General features: G+C 34.1%; 1 protein-coding gene across 9 annotated transcripts in view; it reads right to left on the bottom strand.

Annotated features, from left to right (window-relative positions):
- Positions 1–17,677, bottom strand: part of LOC126890378 (serine/threonine-protein kinase N) — a 176,817-nt gene that overhangs the window by 137,106 nt on the left and 22,034 nt on the right. For 7 of the 9 annotated variants that reach the window (XM_050659254.1, XM_050659253.1, XM_050659257.1 and 4 more), the window contains exons 2-3: positions 10,427–10,757; positions 2,565–2,800 (exon numbers count right to left, since the gene is read on the bottom strand). In XM_050659254.1, coding sequence (XP_050515211.1) covers positions 2,565–2,800; positions 10,427–10,757 — 567 coding nt within the window. Of the gene's footprint in view, positions 1–2,564; positions 2,801–10,426; positions 10,758–16,086; positions 16,103–16,352; positions 16,377–17,677 lie in introns of those variants that run through there. The other 2 variants (XM_050659256.1, XM_050659261.1) reach the window with 2 other exon arrangements.

The following is a 17,677-nucleotide window of genomic DNA, read 5'->3' as shown; positions in this document are numbered from 1 at the left end:
TAACGCACAACTTGGAAGAACCTATAGTTCTCTAATTTTGTTTCTGGTTGTAGGAACAAGCAGATATATTATAGTAGGGGAGCAAAGTATGCTAAATGTGCAGTCACTCGAGCGCTTTAGGGACCTATTGGGCTGTGATTATTAGGTCCTAAAACCAAAAAAAGTTAAGTAAAATTTTCTATTTTAGTGGGGACTTCCCATTTTTTAATTTAATTTTCCATTTCCTACAATATTTTTTCCGATTACAGCGCCATCTATCCATAATTAGAAAAAATGTTTCGAATAAAAGTTGTTTATTTTTATACAAACGATCCAAATCTGCAATAAGAAATGGGGGCTACCACTTAAGATTTTAAAGTAACCCCCCACCTCACCTCTGTGGGGGGTCGTGTTTGGAACCATTCGATAGATTTTTCAAAAATATTGATAAAGTGTATTTTGCAGTTTTTCGATATAATGTTTATTTTGCGAAAGATCGCGGGATTTGTATTTAAAATTTTAAATTTACCCCCCTCCCTCTCCGTGGGGGTCATGTTTGGTATTTTTCGATAGATTTTTGAAAATCATTGAACACGTAGTTTTTAGTTTTTCAATCTGACGTTCATTTCGCAAAATATTCGCTTTTTTTTGTGAAACTTTTTGACTCACCCATTTCCGTACGCCCCGCTCAAATCGTCATATTTTTTAAATATAGACTCTTTTGCATGTACTTAACTTACCTAATCTTAATCTGACAATTTCGAGTATTTTTAAGGATAGATTTTTTTTTCGGGCCCCCTGAACGAACCCCCCTGTGTTAAGAGCCAATAGATGGTGGAGGTACATCTGCAGGGTACAACGTGGGTTCTCCCCATATGATAATCTGACGCGCTCGAGTAACTGCAAAAATCCCCGCTTGGGCTCCCCTACCATTATAATTGTGTCGCCGGGAAGCGAAAAAGGAGTTTCCGAAATGTTCGCAAACTGTGGCTTATTCCACATAAAATAGTAAATTGCATAAGATGACACGAGAAAATAGTTTCAGAATAATACCAAAATACGATGTAGTAGAAGTACAGGACAGAGACATGATTATCTAGAATTACTAAACGTTCATAAGTTTCCTCTGGTTCGTCAAAATGAAAAATTTTAACGAACAATAACCGCGCCACGAACGCGCGGCGCTCACACAGCGCGGAGTTCGCGGCGCGGATATCTGTCTCCGCCTTAACACACACAATATACAAACACAAAACTGCGTTACACAGCTTACGTTACACAACCACAAATACGATATAGGTTACACAAATATTAAACACAAAAAGCCGCATAAAACAGTTAGAATTTGATATTCCTAGGATAAGACACCGCCCTTTTCAACCATACGCATACTGTGTCTACAAAATCGAGGCAAAGTATGTCAATTTTGAAGAGATATATCCTAATAACAATTCGGTTAGGTATACATTTTGGCAGAATTAAAAAATAACATAAGGAGAGCTCTTTAAACTCAAAGAGCAATGAGAAAACAAAAAGCTCCGTCAAACGCTCTAAATATAAAAGTGAAATGGGCTCAACATAATGGTATATAAAGCGGCCCCTAGATGCTCAATATTTTCGTCAATATATTTCACAATATTTAATATTGTACGATATATTGATCGTATATAAATCACATTGAACGATTGCGCAATATATTGCGTCAATTAACAGGACTTTGATTTTTATTGTGCAATATACTAAATATTGAAGCGTCTGTGGCCTATATTGCGCAATATTGGTTCAGTCGTGTTTAATCACTCTTGCTGTGAACATCGTGGTGTCGTTAAAAATATGGCTGCCAAAGGAAAATAGGAAGAAAGAAAGTTTATTATAGAGTAAATCGATGTGAATCGGTCGTTACCGGCTCTGTGGAATGTCTAAACTAAAGATGATAGTAACATAATTTTAAAAAAATGAACAGTACGATAAATTGCTCCGAAACTATAAAGAATATTATCCAGATCCAGTAAGTTTTGAAAACCACTCGGTTCAGTAATTCTTAACTACTTATTTCTTTTTTTTTTAAACTATTCCTTTATCCACCTGCGTTTATTTTCCTTCGTCCTTTTTACACACAACTTGATGTCTTTTTCCATACGTTGACAGTGCCAGTTTCAGTCGGGAACTAATTTATGGTGCAATAATATTGCACAGTGTGGGTCGACCTACCAATATAATTGTACAATATATTGTGCAATATACTGACGTTAATATTGACCATCTAGGGCTGCTTAAGAAGATTAAACAAAGAGAATATACGCTAGAAATCATATACCGCAAAAAGATTTATAAGTCTACCACAAGTGAGCTGGGGTTATAAGAATCAGCAATAGCAAAGTATAGGTTCAATGTTGAAAAGACAAACAAAACAATGATAAATACTACATATTGGTACACATATAGAAGGAGCATCTGGACTTTGTTGAATAAGCCAAGCAAAAAGTTGCCTCTTAAACGATACACCTAAACCTTGAATAATTTTGAGTAAAAATAAATTACGATAATATCAAAATATACAAAAATATGTTTCCATAAATATCTACCTTTGTTATTTTCATTTTTAAATATTCTATTTTCTTTTTTGAGTCTTGTAGCATTTGTTGAGCTTCTAATAATAATTTTTTATCTCTTCCTGTGATGCTTTGTATCATATTTTCGGCTCCCTGCTTCACCTTTAATTCTATGTTTAACTGCTTTTCCAAATTTTCTATTCGACTATAAAGGTTAGCATTACACTTATCCATATTGTGATTCGCCAATGTAGAATAACTTACGGAATCTATAACAAAAAAATAAAATTAAAATTAGAAATAAAAATAAGAAAAAATTAACAATGGAATATAAAAAAATCCGTATTCGTAAAGAATAGACTAAATAAATAAAAGCTGGAAATAATCAGGGATAACATAGTAAGAAATAAAAAGTTATTGGTTCTATACAATAATTTCCAACAGAAATTTTAATAATTCAACTTATAATATAAACAATAATTCATCCCCTTCTAAAACTGTCTGGTAACTGTGTATGTAAATCTGATCACATATTATATGTATTTCTATGTTTAAAAATTGTGAAATACTTCCAAAGTGCTTTAAAATTACTTTGATGTTTTCAGTAATGTCAGATTTCAGCGTTTCGTTCGTAGACAGATGTCACCAAATCAGTGAGTCAGGTTCACGAGACTTTTTAAGTAGTCGACCTACTTTGCCCAGTCAAAATTTATGTTAATTTAAAGAGATTGGGCCATAGAACCAGAAAATTGCGATACAAATTACTTTTTTTATTGATTTAGTATGTCCAAAGTCTCCAAAAGACTATCACTTGATAGACTGAAGAAGAACATTAACCTAGATGTAGAAATATCCATACACCAGCTTGGTTTTAGAGAGAGACACTCCACAACACAACAGACTCGTAGAATTATAACAAAAATCCTTACTGCTATTGAGGAAAAAAATTGAACAGCGGCATTCTTAGATGAAGAAAAGGCATCTGATAGGGATAGGGTATGGCATAATGGACTCTTATACAAACTCAAAAGCATTCTTCCAATCCCCTACACTTAATTATGAAATCCCATATTGAATATTGTTACTTCCAAGAAAAATATAACACAGCAACTTTTACATATTTTCCCATTAAATCAGGCGTAGCACAGGGTAGCGTTCTGAGTCCTCTCCTTTACCTATTATTTACTGCAGATATCGCAACCGCTGAAACAACCCAAATCTCAACATTTATTTGTTGATGATACTGCCATAATCGCTGTCAATGAGGGCCCCAATATCGCGTCTGCAGAACAGCAAAAAGACCTTGACCAATTGGGAACATAGCTCAACAAATGGAAGGTGAAAGTAAATGAAACGAAGTAAACCCAAGTTACTTTTACAAACCGAAGGGATGTATGTTCAACAATAACATTAAATGATACACAATTTCCAGTCAGCACACCCAAGTTAAATATTTGGGACTAACCCTTGACAAAAGATTAACATGGAAGCCGCGCATTCAAGCCAAGAAAACCCAGATCAACATCAAAATACGACAAATGAGCTGGCTTATGGGTCGAAAATCAAAACTCACTATTGTAAATAAACTACTCCTGTATAAATCGATGATAAAACCAATTTGGTGACATAATCCTCTGGTATCCCATAGGTCCAAAGCCAGCAAATACTAATATAATACAAAGACTCCAGTCAAAAATATTGAGAATGATATTCAACGTGCTCTGGTATGTAAGCAATAAAACCGTACACGAGGACTCAGCTACACTTTTGGTAGAGGAAGAAATTCGAGAAATCACAAAGAACTACCTTGATGGACTGAGAAGTCATCTACATGATGAAACAAGACTGCTAAACGCTCCTCCCGAATTTGCAAGACGACTGAAGAAACTATGACCAACAGATTTAATAAATTAATCATATTATGTATGATCTAATGTAAAAAATATAATAGGAGGGTTGTCATAGGGCAGCTTCTCCCTCATGTATTTAACACTCAAACTATTTACTTATAGCTTCGATAAGACAGATTGTAAATTAAAATATGTAACAAAAAAATTGATATAGTAGTTCATATGATACATGTTGTATAATTTATTAAAATATTCGTAGAATCTTGTCAAAAAGATACTTGAATATAACAATAATTAAATCAACATATTATCGGATGTAATCAAATAAGGGATAGAAAAATATAGGAGAGAAAGAGAGGAGAAATTGAAGGCTTTACCATTAGTCTTATGATTGAAAGGGGTAGTATTCTTCTCGTTCCTCTGCTATCGGATATTGTTCTAAACGTATAGAGAGGTAAATCGTTACTTTGACTACTTTGATTACTTCGTATCAATCGTATCAGAGCGAGTACCTATTTTGATTTTGAGTATTGTATCTACTCGGTTGATATCGGAGTCGGACCGGTATTCCATGAGTTTTCGGTATCAGTACAGTTAACTAAAATTTTACCTATAAGGGCGAAGGCTATGAAGAGTTTTATAGGATTACAGGGCGATGAGAAATAGCTGAAACAGAGGGAGGTATATCATTTAACAAAGCATGCACCCAGAAACAGATGTCTATACCATTGGTCGAGGTAGATAATTCACAGAATTTCACAGATGTTAGTTCTTTTGAAAATAAAAATGCAACACATTAGATTTTAATAATAAATACACTATTCTTATCAGGCCTAAAAAAATAGCTTAGATTGACCGGAAAATATGTAGAAATGATAATTTTTTTTATTAAAGAAAATTACCGCATCCACCAACAGGTTATTAGCGGCATTACTTGATAAACAAAGGTTAACAATTATTTTAACAAGTAAAAAAAATAACTAGATTTGATACAAAATATTGATAGAAATTAGATAGTTGAGTAAGGGCCGGTTGTTCGAACGCTAATAAAAAATGATCATTATCAAATATTTAATTACTGTCACAACTGTCAATGACAACTTTGATTGGGTTGCTAAAAACATAATTATTGCTTACAATTATAAAATTAGTTAATCAATTATGTTAATAATTGTTATGTTAATTAATTAACTAATCTCATAATTATAATCAATTATGTTTTCAGTAACCCAACCAAAGTTGACATTGACAGTTGTGACAGTAATTAAATATTTGATAGTGATCATTGTTGATTAGCGTTCGAACAACCGGCCCTAAGTCTTTTACTGGACAGTTTTCTCCTAATAAAGCTAGTAGAGTGTTTGGTAGATTGTTCATTGAACGTTCACGTTGATATTTTGGACACTCGATTAACAGATGGGTGACGGTAAGAGGCGTAGCACATAGGTCACACATGGGACGTTCACTGGCCGAGAGTAAATATGAGTGTGTAATCTTCGTGTGCCCTATACGTAGGCGCGTTAGAACCGTTTGAATAAACCTCGAACTAATACTTGTTTTCCACTGTCGTGTATCTGGTTTTACCGATTTTAGTTTAGATTGCGATAGAAACCATTCGCGTTGCCACTGACCGATCACTTTTTGTTTAAAAAACGTTTTGAGGTCTTTAGATACACACTCGCGCACTAATTCGGACATCGCACTTGTTTCTGCATTACGAGAACTTCTGTCTGCCTCTTCATTGCCGATAATTCCTATATGTGATGGGATCCATATAAATTTCGGAGTTGTGTTGTTCTCTTGGGCAATTTGTAGCTCAATTTTTATTAGTTTCTCTAAAGGACTTTCAGGATACAGATGCTGGATTGCGAGAAGAGAGCTGAGCGAGTCGGTGAGAAACAGAGGCTTTGAAATATTTGAAAGGTTTGCATGTTTTAGGGCGCGATACAAAGCAAATAGTTCAGCGGTGAAAACGCTTGAACTAGGCGGTAGTTTAAATTGAAAAGTAGACGTTGGAGTTACAAATGCACAACCAATACCTTCACTCCACTTAAATACATCATTGAAAATGTTTGTGCAGTTTAGGAAGTCTCGTTCAAGAATCTCGTTCAGTTTGTTTTTTATAAGTAAGGTGTTAGTGTATTTTTTGGAGAACTCTAGTAAAGAGGTGTTGCAATTTGGGATGTCTATTAACCATGGAGTTGGATATTGGATGTTACAGTAAAACACGTCTGGAATTGTTGCATCGAGTTCATTTAAAATTGATCTTATTCGCATGTAATAAGGTTTTCTGGTACGAGGTCTATTGGAGAAAAAGTCGTGATTATTTTTGGAAAAGGTATTTTCAAATAGTGGATGATCCTTATTGGCAGCTACGGAAGAAGCATGTGAAAGTGTAAATGATAATATTTCTAGACTATGATCATCAACTTTAATTTTACATGTAGGTATGGCATTGTTTTTATTAGACCAGGGCATTTAACACTAAAACACAGGAATAAATCTATTTTTAAATATAGTACGTACATAGAGACTTGCAACTTTTTACATTGTATTTAGGATTAGGAGGACGTCTGGAAAAAAGTCTACAATAAAAAAATAGGTGGAAATGCATTATTACATTTTAAAGTGTATAAAACGCATCGAAAAATGCATAAACATGTTAAAATCAGTATATTAAGGGCCAGATTTTCTTATTTCGGGGTATTTGGGGTCACTGAACCGAATTTGCAATCAGAACCGACCTCCGAAACACCTGGGTGCCCAGGGTTACTGCTAAGGTACGTCATCTAGAGTTTCGAGCGTTTGTTTTTGGCACTTAATTGATGCAAACAGATTATTTGAGATTACTGATATTGCGGAGCAGCAATAGAACAATTACATATAATTTATTTTCTATCCATTAAATTGATCGGTGAAGGTCGTTATATCGGATCTTATACTTATACGAAATACTGAAAAATGCGATTCTCGATATGATTACCGGTACTCAAATACAAGAGTAATCATAGTAATCAAAGTAACGAATACTTTAAATGATTACTTTATACAAAAGTAACGATTTGTAACGATTTGTAACGAATACTCGAAAGTAACTAATCAACATCACTACATACAAGTACAGTGGAACCCCGATAAGTCGGCCCCCGATAACCCGGAAGTCCGGCTAACCCGGACCGATTTTCATCAGACAAAAATTTAACAAATAAACAATTTAACAATTTTATCAAATAAAAATGTATGTAGGCCAAATAATATTTCAGAGATAATGTGTATTTGTGTAATTTGAACACATAAGTACAATATTAAAAATGATTCATGCACACGGCGGCAGCCAGAGCGACCGTCTCAGCTTATCGGAAAGAACAGACACCTGTCTGTATTCCTTTTTCTTTATTTATGTCAAACTGTCTTAGCATTGTTTAAAAAAGACGTGACTATTTAAAAATTCTTGTATTGTGTGTAGTACAGCCCATTAATCACTTCCGTTCTGTAATGTAATCGTGCTTCAGATTGTGTTTGCTTTGTCTACGTAATGGTAACAAAACGTAAAAATGTTGCAGTGACAATGGAAAAGAAACTAGAAACATTAGGTAGGATTGATAAAGACGAATCTTTAAAACAAATTTATTGCAGCATCATAATATGATATTATGCTACCATAGGTCTGGATCCCGCGTATGAAAAAAAAGTTGATTAATAGCAAGCTAAAAATTTATTAATAGCTTAAGGGTGTCTAGTCGGATAAACTTTGATATATGAGAACACTGGAACAGGGGCAGTTTTAATTGTGGAACAGGTCAAAAATTTGGAACGGTCAGAACACGAAAATGGCACATTTGTTTTGTACGACAGAACAGACATAAACTCTCCGAACAGAGATTAAACTCTCATGCAAAAATCAGACTGCTATTTATCACCTGTCATAATTCCTGTCATTTGACATATTCTACATGTTCCACTCATTAAAACGCCAATTTGGTGATAAATAGCAGTCTGATTTTTGCATGAGAGTTTAATCTCTGTTCGGAGAGTTTAAGTCTGTTCTGTCGGAAAAAATACATGTGCCGTTTTCGTGGTCTGACCGTTCCAAATTTTTAACCTGTTCCACAGTTAAAACTTCCCCTGTTCCAGTGTTCCCATATATTAATGTTTGTCCGACTAGACACCCTTAAGCTAATAACAAATTTTCAGCTTGCTAGTTATCAATTTTTTTTTGTACGCAGGATCCAGACCTACCATATTATGGTGTCGGTACATCTCTACAGTATGACTGAGTTTTTTACCAAGAAATGAACAAAACTCTACACTCTATACAACTATACGTAATTTAGATGTGTACTGTGCATATGTGTTTCATGTTTTTGTAATTGTAATGGAGGTTATTTATTAATTTTTACTATATTCTCCGGCTAACCCGGATTTTCGATAACCCGGATCGGCCGCGGTCCCGATTAATCCGAGTTATCGAGGTTCCACTGTACGTTGATGCAAAGAATCCTGTGAGCTGCAGAGATACTTGCCTCAAAGATGGATATTGATCAGACGATATGAAAGATCAAAATGTATCGGTCGCTCTGAACTTAAGGTGTATATCCGAAATTATTTTCAGTACCTCATTTTGGACGGAAATGATCTCCGTATTGAAAGTAAAGGGTATTTCAATGACAAATTGTTCCACGTATTCACAAGAAAATGGATAAGACAAGAATGTTGCAATATCTGTCACTTTTTGTAACCAGCGAAGCGTCTTTCAAACTCGCTATGAACTGCTTGCAGCTCCGCTATCGACTTCAAAAACTTTGGCGATCTACTGGTCGACCGCGATCGACTCTTTGAGCACCGCTGTTCTAAATAGTCATTTGTGGTGCAACCAAACCACTCTCTTAGATTTCTCATTCTCATTAGAAATGTCAAATTTTTTAGGTAAAAATGTAATAATTATTGCCACTACAACCAAACTGTAGCTAATCCCATATATAAACATAGCATTTGACTTGACATGCCACAATTTCACAAGTTTCAGAGGCATTTATATTGTTCTGTTTGAGAATCCATGCTTCCACGCCACACAACAAGGAACTAAATACAATATGTTCTAAACATTATTATTCGTGTAAAGAGATACTGATATCACGATTATTAACCAGTTTCCACATTTTTATTAAGATGGGCCTAGCAATTTCAATACCTCTTTCGATCTCAATATTTTGATCACTTTTCTTGTTAATCATAGCTCTCAGGTATTTGTAGTTATTCACCATTTGAATGGGGGTGTTATTTATAGATCATGTACTTAGGTGTTTTGATATTAATCTGTATATCGTAGTTATTGCATACTGTATTCATGATCAGTAAAGGATGCTAATCGTTAAGTTTAATTTTAAGTTTTAATAGAGAGTAAAAAGATATTTCGTTATCTCTATTAAGTATATTATTTTATCACTTGGCAATAATAATGTAAATTTTTAATCATTCGATCCATAAAGTTTTTGTTTATTTATGGATTTAATAGTATAATTTTGTATTTGTTTTAAAATCATTTTTATTTTATTGCAAAAAATTCATTGTTCTCGTTTTAGGTTATTTTAAGTTGAATTTAACTGTTTAAATTTTGTTTTGTTTTTGTTATATTTCATGTCGTTTAATTCTGAAATAAAATTGAAAAAATAACGTGTACAGGATTGTTTTTTCACCCCTCAATAATAATGAGTTCAGTTCCTTTAAGAGCGTAGGCGAAAAATTTCGGGCCAACGCTTTTTTAATGCATTCATTTTTTAAGAATCCTGAGATTTAAATTTTCATAAAAACATTTTGAACCATTTTGGAGCAATATTAAAAAATTCAGTTTTATTTTGTAAGTTTTAACACCCCGTAACTTTTTCTAAATGCACTTCTACATACATAAAGGTAAGTTAAGCCAAATCGACTTAATTTTATCTCTAAAAATTGTGGTTTAATTTATCGCCAATCTTTTTGTGACACCCTGTATATTAACACTTATTAGTGTTACCCTGTATATAACCTTAATTAGATTTAACTCACCTCCATTGGAAGGTATTAAGGATGGCGTACTCTGACCCTGAGACAGAATAATCTGCGATTCCAGCTCACTGAGCTCATTCTTCAACTCGGTTAATTTGAAATTGGAGTTTTTGACTATGGTCGCAACATGACTGAGCGACTTCCGATCGGTTGACACTCCTCTCAACTTCTCGGCACCTTCTTTAATCTTCAGTTCCTTCCGAATCTCACGCCTGATAATCTCCTTGAGTTCCTCAAGTTTATTCGACAGCTGAGACTCGTTGAAACTGTCCGTCGGCAAGCCATACTTGTGGGATAATTCGTATATGACGGGATGTCTTATGTAGTCTCCCTAAAAAAGAAAACAAAAATTAAATAAATTATAATTAGCGCAAGAGAAACTCAAGACTATTTATTCTCATCTACAAGAGATACAAAAATTCTATCAGATAAATTAAGGGGAGGGGCATGGTTTGAAATCAACATTTCAAATTACGAATGAAGAGTATATGATAATAAATTATGGTTTTGCTTGTTTTCGATTCAGAGGGTTGCACACCCGCTAGACAGGTTGTTTCTACCATTTCAGGCGTCATCAGTAGCTTTTGATAGCGTGCACACCTCTGAATCAAAAAATAGCTCCACCATCATTTTAAAGGGAATCTGAAAAATAATTCAAATTTCCCATTAGACGCGATACAGCGACATCTCATAACAAATTGAAGAGTCTCAGATGCAGAATCCACCAATTTAATAAAAATTAAAATGGTAAATAGCCATTTAAACCTGAGACTTTTCGCATTGAAAGTTCTTACTGGTACATCCTTTTTCTGCGACTTTTCAATTAATAAGACAGCAGACGACGAATATAGAAAACGAAAGGGAAACGATCACATTCCGCCTTCATTCGTCTAGGAAAAAGACAGCAGAGGAACTTTCAGTACTCAAACCGAATAAAGGAAATAAAATAATAAATGATGGTTTTGCTTGTTTTCGATTCAGAGGGTTGCACACCCGCTAGACAGGCGGTTTCTACCATTTCAGGCGTCATCAGTAGCTTTTGATAGCGTGCACACCTCTGAATCGAAAAATAGCTCCACCATCATTTTAAAGGGAATCTGAAAAATAATTCAAATTTCCCATTAGACGCGATACAGCGACATCTCATAACAAATTGAAGAGTCTCAGATGCAGAATCCACCAATTTAATAAAAATTAAAATGGTAAATGGTCATTTAAACCTGAGACTTTTCGCGTTGAAAGTTCTTACTGGTACATCCTTTTTCTGCGACTTTTTAGCGACAAAAGCTACTGATGACGCCTGAAATGGTAGAAACAGCCTGTCTGGCGGGTGTGCAACCCTCTGAATCGAAAACAAGCAAAACCATCATTTATTATTTTATTTCCTTTACTCGGTTTGAGTACTGAAAGTTCCTCTGCTGTCTTTTTCCTAGACGAATGAAGGCGGAATGTGATCGTTTCCCTTTCGTTTTCTATATTCGTCGTCTGCTGTCTTATTAATTGAAAAAGTCGCAGAAAAAGGATGTACCAGTAAGAACTTTCAAGGCGAAAAGTCTCAGGTTTAAATGACTATTTACCATTTTAATTTTTATTAAATTGGTGGATTCTGCATCTGAGACTCTTCAATTTGTTATGAGATGTCGCTGTATCGCGTCTAATGGAAAATTTGAATTATTTTTCAGATTCCCTTTAAAATGATGGTGGAGCTATTTTTCGATTCAGAGGTGTGCACGCTATCAAAAGCTACTGATGACGCCTGAAATGGTAGAAACAGCCTGTCTAGCGGGTGTGCAACCCTCTGAATCGAAAACAAGCAAAACCATCATTTATTATTTTATTTCCTTTACTCGGTTTGAGTACTGAAAGTTCCTCTGCTGTCTTTTTCCTAGACGAATGAAGGCGGAATGTGATCGTTTCCCTTTCGTTTTCTATATTCGTCGTCTGCTGTCTTATTAATTGAAAAAGTCGTAGAAAAAGGATGTACCAGTAAGAACTTTCAACGCGAAAAGTCTCAGGTTTAAATGAATATTTACCATTTTAATTTTTATTAAATTGGTGGATTCTGCATCTGAGACTCTTCAATTTGTGAAGAGTATATGATTTACATAGAAAGTATTGAAGAATCTAAAAATTATGCTAAAATAGCAGTTCCGTCTGTAGCGTAGAATTTGGGAAGAGTCAACCATTAACTATCCCGTGTCGTACGCCTCTGGTAGTAACCAGAAATGATTATTTAACATAATTTGGTAATGTGTACAGTACTTACACTTTCTGCCAAGTGTGATAAGGATATGTCTAGTACCGGGTACAAATAGTTCTTAAAGTTTTAAATAAAGAAAAATTATTTAAAAAAAATAATATGTACTTTAACTATTCGACATATCAGTCATACTCTTTAAATTTTTAAATAAAACACCCTGTAACTCAGTAAGGAGCCACATTTTATTTAAGTGATTTGGGTTAAATCTTAATATTTTGAGCCCAAGAATCTACAGTTAAAATATTTTCAATTATTAATGAAACACCCTGTATAACCTCTAAATAAAGTCCGCGTCTTAGAAATAAAATGTTGAAAATTTCAATAAAAAATACAAAATTGGTACATACTTTATATCGTATTGATGCAACGATAAAAGTTGCATATATGCCACGTCTTCTATGTACTTGTCTTTCAATTTAAGAATTTTATGATCAAATACCTAAATCCACTACTTGAAATCTAATATTCGTTAGATAAAATTTATTATAGGGGATTAATAGTATTTAAACAAATATTCAACCAAATAAACAAAAGTAAATGGCAACATTTGGGTTTATTCTATTTAGACCGGACAGTATCGTCGCCCCCGCTAGCGAAATTATTCCGATTCGTTTTTTTGCACAAACTTACTCAAAAAGAGGTCCTTATAACATATCCACAGGGTGCCGGCCGGTGCCGTGGTCGAAAAATTGTTTAAACAATTTTTTTAAACAAATTCACAAAAATAATTTTTTCATTTCGAACAAAAATTTTTTAGATAAATGTCGAGTTATATGCGATTAAAAATTTGAAAAATGCGAAAATGGCCTTTTTGAAGGCTTAATAACTCAATTAAACATTATTATTATGAAATTCAAAAAGTCACCAAATCAAAGTTCAAATCCCTTCTTCAAGGTCCTGAAGAGATTTTTGTCATTATTTTATTAGAAAGCTGTTATTTTTAATTATTAACAATTAGCGCTATAGTCCAGGATGTATCGTCGCCCCCGTTAGTGAAATTATTCCGATTCCATTTTTTTGCAGAAACTTACTCAAAACGAGGTCCTTATAACATATCCACAGGGTGCCGGGCGGTGACTTGGTCGAAAAATTGTTCAAACAATTTTTTTAAACAAATTCACAAAAATAATTTTTTCACTTAATTTTTTTTTAGATATGAGCAAAAAATGTCTCTTGTGATTTTTTTCTAAAATTGATTGTTGTCGAATTATACGCGATTTATAATTTGAAAAATGCGAAAATGGCCATATAACTCGACAACAATCAATTTTAGAGAAAAATCACGAGACCTTTTTTGCTCAGAATAACCCAAATTATCTAAAAAAAATCGTTCGCAATAAAAAAAATATTTTTGTGAATTTGTTTAAAAAAAATTGTTTAAACAATTTTTCGACCACGGCACCGCCCGGCACCCTGAGGATATGTTATAAGGACCTTGTTTTGAGTAAGTTTCTGCAAAAAAATGGAATCGGAATAATTTCACTAACGGCGGCGACGGATACATCCTGGACTATAGCGCTAATTGTTAATAATTAAAAATAACAGCTTTGTAATAAAATAATCACAAAGATCTCTTCAGAACCTTGAAGAAGGGGTTTGAAACTTGATTTGGTCACTTTTTGAATTTCATAATAACAATGTTTACTCGAGTTATTAAGCCTTGAAAATGGCCATTTTCGCATTTTTCAAATTTTTAATCGCATATAACTCGACAACAATCAATTTTAGAAAAAAATGACAGGAGACCTTTTTTGCTCAGAATAAGCCAATTTATCTAAAAAAAATTTGTTCGAAATGAAAAAATTATTTTTGTGAATTTGTTTAAAAAAAATTGTTTAAACAATTTTTCGACCACGGCACCGGCCGGCACCCTGTGAATATATTATAAGGACCTCTTTTTGAGTAAGTTTGTGCAAAAAAATCGAATCGGAATAATTTCGCTAGCGGGGGCGACGATATTGCCCGGTCTAATTATACTAAACACCTGGTTTACAACGTATGCTGCAACTGCACATATCATAGCCCTATGAGGGGTCGGCTTCCCTAATTGCATTTCTCCATAAGTTTCTATCTTGTCATATCAACATCAATCCCCTTTACTGACTTGTCCTGTCTAAGCGTCTCCCAGGTCTTCTTCTCCTCTGCTTCTTCAATAACTCGCAGTTCAGCAATTCTTCGAATTGGGTGATTAACGTCTCGACGTTGAACATGACCAAACCATCTCAACCTATGCTCTCTCATTTTGGCATCAATTAGTGCCACACCTAGACTTCCCTAATATACTAATTTCTAATTTTATCCTTCTTTGACACTCCACTCATCCATCTACGCATTCTCATTTTCGCCACATGCATTCGCTGTTCCTCTTTCTTTTTAACTGCTCGTCATTCAGTTCCGTACATCATAGCCGGTCGTATGTCTGTTTTATAGAATTTTGCCTTCAGCTTCATTGGAATTTTTCTATCACACGACACAGCACTCGCTTCCTTCCATTTCATCCATCCAACCCTAATTGCAAGGCGCTGAACCGTAAAAGACAAAAACTATATGGCCAACCAACAGTAAGATCTTGGTATGTTACAAATTAATGTGGGATTGTAATGGATGATTTTAATTACTTATTTACTAAAGGTGATGGAGGCAGGCTAGCTAAATAACTCCCTCATACATATCTCTCACAATCTTTACATATTCACGGGGGACTTCTATTTAGTGCCTACCACAGAATCTCTCGAGGAACTCTAACATATGCTTTCTCAAGATCAATGAAGGAGCGTTTGTTTCTTTTCCTGCATCTTTCCATCAACTGCCTTATAAAGAAAATTGCATATTTTATGTGGTTGATCTGCCCTGCATAAAGCCAAATTGATTATCGGATATTTCGGTTTCTTCACGTATCCATCTATCAATTATGTACTCTTTCCCATATTTTCATGGTGTGACTAAGTAGTTTTATGGCCCTGTAGTTTGTAGCTTAATATAGAGCCGTCAGAAAATTAATCATGTTAATTTCCCCAAAAAAGACATAACAGCAAATCTACTAATATGTAAATTACAGCTGGAAATAGAACAAAAGTGATGGAGTTTCAATATCTAGGCATCACACTATCTAGCTACGGAAAACTCGAAACAGAAGTGGAAGATCAGGTGGATAAAGCAAACAGAGCCGCAGGTTGCCTGAATAAAATATGGAGAAATAAAAATATCGGAAAATAAATGAAAGGCAGAATTTACAAAACAGTCATCAGACCGAGCATCAGACCAATATTAGAGAGTCGTCTGCAAGGTGATCTACCGATGGATAAAAGAAGTGGCGAATACGAATCAGAAAATGTAGAATATTCTAATCCCAGAATATGTATGCAAGCTGTTACAATTTCGCCCATTCTTTACAACTCACCCTGTCTGGCTATAAAGTTTTTGCACTCTTCTGGTATAATCGATGGAATAAAATATCTTTGGAATATGTTTCACATCTGAAAAACTTTTCCGTGAATTACTACTTTAATTTTAAACTAGAGCTATAAACTCAGCTATTCAAAAAATGACGACACAACAATGACTCATATCAATTTGTACACAAATTTTTAACAAAATATTTCACCCAAATAACTAAAAACGCAATAGGCAACGAGGAACTGACTATAAATAAAATTAATACGTTACTTTTTTCATTGTTTTTACACTTCAAAATCACAATTACTTTTGAATACCTATTTTAATTGATTAAACAAAGCGTCTACCTACACCTTTTGGCTCACTTGATATTACTTGATATCAATTGAATATCGATGTTTAAAATTAACTCGTGGACCGAATTTACTACACATTTATTTGCCAAGAATCTTATTTTAGTAGTTTTTTTGCATGTGGATATGTATTAGTTTACAAACCACAAACCATATTGTATTAGTTCTTGCATTATTTCAAGTCATTATTTTGATGCCTTACTTGCATAGTTTTATTAGGCATATACACACAACCAAGCATGAATTCATCACGTATTTCAAACCAATATTTATTTATTTTTAAAAAATCTAGTCATTGTTGCGAAGAGTAAAGTTTTTTATTGAAAATAAACAAAACGATAAAACAATCAGATGATACAACTCGGTACGTAGTCCTGTCGCCAGGGGGGTTACAACGGCCTCCTTTATTCAGATGGACTTACCCAAGTATTTTTATGTATTTTGACCCGTAGAACACGAATTTTTTGGGTAACAGTTGATTCGGATGTCGATAAGATTGTTATAAACAAAGAACTTGAGGAATTATAACAGCGATTTCTCGCAAAACAAAACATTTTTTTGTATTTTTTGGATCATTCTAAGCAAAAAATGTTCTAACTGTTTTTTCGTAGAATGCATAGTTTTCGAGATAAACGTGGTTGAACTTAAAAAAAATCGAAAAATTGCAATTTTTGAACCCAAATATCTTTTGATTAAAAAAGAAAATAGCTATTCTGCTTACCGTATTTGAAAATTCAAGTCACGTTATATCGGTTTTGATTATTAGCATTGCTAAAAATTTTTTTTTATTGTTAAACAAAGCTATAAACACATAGTGTTTCCCGTGAACAATGCATGAGTTTTAACGCATGTTACGTATAGTCGAGGCATTGAAGCACAAAAAAGGCCTTACTGTCGATTTTTGAAGCAGTGAGACGGATTTTAATGCAGTTTGGTGCGTTGGATTCGTGACAATGTCAGGAAATTTTGTGAACTAATGTAATGAATAAGAAATCTCAAATTGCATTTGTGCATAAGAAAAATGCATTTCGGTAAATAGTGGGAAAAATTTACTCAATTTTCGAATATGAGGTCGCCGAGAGGAGTGTGCAAACTACCTGGTGCCTGCAGCGGGTGTAATAAACGTCTTTCTCTGGAGTATTGTGGTAATTTATCATATAATTGGCTGAAACTCATTACTCGGGGGTTTTTGTGGTCGCTGAAAATGAATATGAGGTCGGCGAGAGTGTGCAAACTACCTGG

Source organism: Diabrotica virgifera, chromosome 8, assembly GCF_917563875.1.
Source record: "Diabrotica virgifera virgifera chromosome 8, PGI_DIABVI_V3a".
In the NCBI taxonomy this organism is placed as follows: Eukaryota; Metazoa; Arthropoda; class Insecta; order Coleoptera; family Chrysomelidae; genus Diabrotica; species Diabrotica virgifera.
This window is presented reverse-complemented; position numbering and strand designations above follow the sequence as displayed.